The 4,240-nt window shown below is 33.2% G+C and overlaps 1 protein-coding gene across 1 annotated transcript; it reads right to left on the reverse strand.

The window, feature by feature from the left end:
- Positions 1-2,915: 2,915 nt before the first annotated feature.
- On the reverse strand, positions 2,916-3,981 carry LOC127098360 (uncharacterized). Its single transcript, XM_051036940.1, has 2 exons — positions 3,409-3,981; positions 2,916-3,332 (listed from the first exon to the last, which is right to left on the reverse strand). The coding sequence occupies exons 1-2, from the start codon at positions 3,842-3,844 to the stop codon at positions 3,088-3,090; spliced, it is 681 nt and encodes a 226-aa protein (XP_050892897.1). The 5' UTR covers positions 3,845-3,981; the 3' UTR covers positions 2,916-3,087.
- Between the last annotated feature and the right edge of the window lie 259 nt (positions 3,982-4,240).

The following is a 4,240-nucleotide window of genomic DNA, read 5'->3' on the forward strand; positions in this document are numbered from 1 at the left end:
CATGCCAAGCAATCTGGATTGAATCAGTGTTGAAGGAATTAAAGGTTACAGTTATAAAACTATTTGTTCTTATTGGATAACATGCCAGATATCAACTTGACAAGAAATCTTACTCTTCATGGCATGAGCAAGCACATAGAAGCCATATTTCATTTCTTGAGGGAGAAGATGGCTCGAGGAAAGCTTAAAGTAAGGCATTGTTCAAGTGAATCTCAGTTAGATGACATCTTCATCAAATAATTGAAAGTTGACAGATTTATGACTCTTAAGCAAAAGTTAGGAGTGGTTCAATTAAACAGTTAGATTATTTTGATGCTTTGATATTTTCTATAATACTTAGAATGTATTATAGGGGGATATGTTGTTAGTTAATCCATTTAAGGCAGTTAGGAGGTGGTTAGTTAGTTAGTATTTATTTGGTTCGGTTACTTGAATTAAAAGTCACACAACATTTGTATATAAGTGATGTATTGAGTTTCATTTAAACCAACTTCTCCAATAATAATACAAACTCTTCTAACACATGTCTTAGTGACATCTTATCCCACATCTTGCATACTCTCTATTTCTATTCACTAAGTGAAGTTGCACTAACAATAATAACTTTATATATAAATTATTACAACACATAATTTACTCCTAACCATATAGATATCCAATACACCTACACCTCCTAAAACACATATTTAACCACATCACACATCACTCTAACACAAAAAGTATAAGAGAATTAAAAAAAATCAAATACAAACTTAAAATGCTTTTAACTAATGCATTTTATAATGAAAAACGTAAACTCTTTATATAATGTTGATTTGGTCTGTTAACTCATGAAGAAAGTTTGGATTTAGAGAAAACTTTCACTGCATGAATTGAAAGATGTGGTTTGGAGCTCCCGGGGTGGGGGTGGGGGTAGGGGGGCTAGAGGCCTGGTCCCGATGGATTTGGAATATAGTTCTAGACAGCTTTTGGAGTTTCATCAAAGAGGATTTACTTTATTGTGTCAACGAATTCTTCAACCATAGTCTTTTGCCCAAAGCTTTTGCTTCACCCTTTTTAAATTTGATTCCAAAGAAAGAGAATCCTCAAAACTTCAATGAATTTCGACCAATTAGCTTAATTGGCAGTGTTTACAGAATCATCACAAAGTTATTGGCTGGCAGATTAAAGAAGGTCATTGGTAAGCTCGTATCTCACAATCAAACTGTTTATCTTAAGAATATGAACATGTTAGATGGTGTTTTGCTTGTGAACGAATTGGTCGATTATGCAAGAAGGTACAATAAAGACATGTTCCTATTCAAAGTTGATTTGGAAAAAGCTTTAGAATCGTTTTCTTAGGAGTACTTGCTTTATCTTCTCAAGCGTATGAAGTTTGGTTCCAAATTAATGGATTAGTTAGATTAGTGCTTGCATCAATAATAATTATATTTTTGTATTGATCAATGGAAGCCCTTCAAGGGAGTTTAAGGATGAGAGGGGGTTGTGCCAAGGTGATCCATTGTTGTCGTTTCTTTTCATCATTATTGTATAAGGAATTGCAAATCTTCTGAGAAATGCTTGATGCTCATCCTGCTTCTCTCCATTCTTAGTTGAAGATAACTTGGGGTATGGTTTTTACAATATGTTGACTATACAATCATCACGGGCAATGTTTGTTGGTAAAAATATATGGACCATCAAGGTTGTACTTAGAGGGTTTAAATTGGTATTATGTTTGCGTGTTAATTTCCACAAAAGCAAGATCTTAGGTTTCAACGTTAATCCAAACTTTTTGTAGGCTGCATCTGGCTTTCTTTTGTGTGGTATAACTCATTTTCCTTTCTCTCTATTTGGTATCCCTATAGGTGTTAACCCTAGCAGGTGTTCTATTTGGGATCTTATTTTTATAAAGCTTCATAACAAGTTGCCTGCATGGAAATGTAAGAATGTCTATTTGGGTGGTAAAGTAACCCTCATAAACGATGTCTTAAACTCGTTACCTTTATTCTTCTTCTCATTGTATAAAGCACCAAAAGGGGTCATTCATGAGATAATCAGAATTCAATGTGTGTTTCTTTGGAGTTGAGTGGAAAACAAGAAAGAGATCAATTGGGTTTCTTGAGCCTCCATTTGTAAACCTAAGCAAGAGTGAGGTATTGGAATCAAAAATTACGACATGCTCAATTTGACATTACTTTGGAAATGGGGTTGGCGAATTCTTTTAGAATTGAATTCAATTTGGATCTCGTAGTTACAATTTAGGTACGAGGAAATTAAAGCTTTAGTGTTGGATCATTCTTGGAGTGTTAGATGCAAAAAAACACTCTTTATGGTGGTGAGACCTCAAAAAGTCTATCGGTTTCGTCGAGGAAGAATTTGGTTGGTTTGGAAGCAATATTTCTTGCAAATTGGGCAGGGGTCAGAGTTTGACTTTTGGCACAATATGTGGTGTGAAGATGTCCCTTTCAAACTCCTTTTCGAAGTAGTTCAAAACCCCCAGATATAAAATAAATGAAATAGGTTGCTAGTTACAAGGTAAGTGGGTTTGGAACATTGGTCATTTAGCTGGTTTCAATGTTGTTTTTGCAGGAAGTGATTATAGGGAACTTGATGATATTCTAAACAACATATGGAACATTGGTCATTTAGCTGGTTTCAATCTTTTACTTTATGTGTGTGAATTTATAATGTTATAATTCACTCCGTGTGATAGATGCACTTGTCGCTACTCCTAGTGCCACATTAGTTTCTATCTCCTACCTACTATACATAAAAACTTATTTCTCATTTTTATATTCTTCTTGTAGTCTTTTGATAAATTAATGAAATAAATATCCATAGCCATTGGTAGGTAGTACACTATTCATCTATATTCGTCTAAATAAAAGGGCACAATCCTAGTAAACCTAACCCAAATAATAGAGAAAAAAATCTTTTAGAAAAAGACCTTGTTTAAATCCACATAATAAAATTACATTATTTCTTCCATCCACTAATCTTTTAGAAAAATAAGTGTTTTTTTTTTTTTTACTTTTAAGTAACATACAAAACAACTAAGTATACAATAACACCTATTCAACCAAATTCTTGAATTAATTATGCATTTCATTTTCCCAATTTGGTTTTGAAACGCTTCTTCTCTTTAGTTTGAATTGAATTTTTCTTGCCATTCATGATCCTCAAACTTTGCCTTAACAAGTCAAATTCTCTCTCTTGTTTGTACCTTTCTTTCTCCACAGAAACTAGTTTAGCTTTTAATGCTTTCATGCTTTCTTCTTTCTCTTGCAACTCATTCCTCAGATTCTCCATTTGAATCTCATTTTCTTCTGTTTTCCAATACACACCATCTCCTATAGAAATAGAATAAGCTCAAGTAGATAAAGTGCTTAAGATAATAATGAATAGAAAATAATGATTTTTGCTTACCATCATAAGTTCTTTGAATGAGATCATCCAACTCATTCTTAATTGCAAGATAAAGTTGCTTCCATTTCTCAACAGCTTCATCTCTTCTCCCTCTCTCCTCCTTCATCTCTTGAATCAAAAGCTTAGTCCCCATTAACTCCCACTCTTTCTCACAATTCTTCTCAACCATTCCTTCTTCTTCCATCTCTCTTATCTTCTCTTCCTTCTCTTTCACCAACTCCCTCAACCTCTTCACTTCCTCTCTCATCCTCTTCATCTCCTGCTTCCAATCCGCTTCCTTCAAAGTAAACACCATTATCTCTTTCTCTCTCTCACACACCATCTCCTTTATTTCATCTCGGAGAATTCTCACTTTCTCCTTCAAATTCTTTACATGTTTTTCTGGACACTTTCTCTCTTTGGTATTGCTAACACAAACACTAGCACTTCCCCCCATCTTTGACTTAGCCTCTTGTGACAAGTGGAGAGATGTGAAAAGAAAATAATAATGCAAACTTGAGTTATGAAAAAGTTTGGCTCCCTGACATTGATAGAAAAAGAAGCTATTTTATGAAGTCAGATAAGGGTCATAGTTGTACTTATAGTTCAATAAATTCAATAATGTAAAGGTAGTAGACTAGTATAGTAAATACCATACCACACATTCACTTCACCTATATTCACAAAATGATATTCACCCTTCATAAAAACTACTATATTTATCCTAAATTATATTTAATTCTAATAAAATACTCCCTCCGTTTTTTATTATAAATTATTTTCCACTTTTTTATATTTACTAAAAAATATAATAATTATGATATGAAAAAATAAATTACGAATTTTTTTATAA

The sequence above is a fragment of the Lathyrus oleraceus genome, chromosome 6 (assembly GCF_024323335.1).
Source record: "Lathyrus oleraceus cultivar Zhongwan6 chromosome 6, CAAS_Psat_ZW6_1.0, whole genome shotgun sequence".
NCBI lineage: Eukaryota > Viridiplantae > Streptophyta > Magnoliopsida > Fabales > Fabaceae > Lathyrus > Lathyrus oleraceus.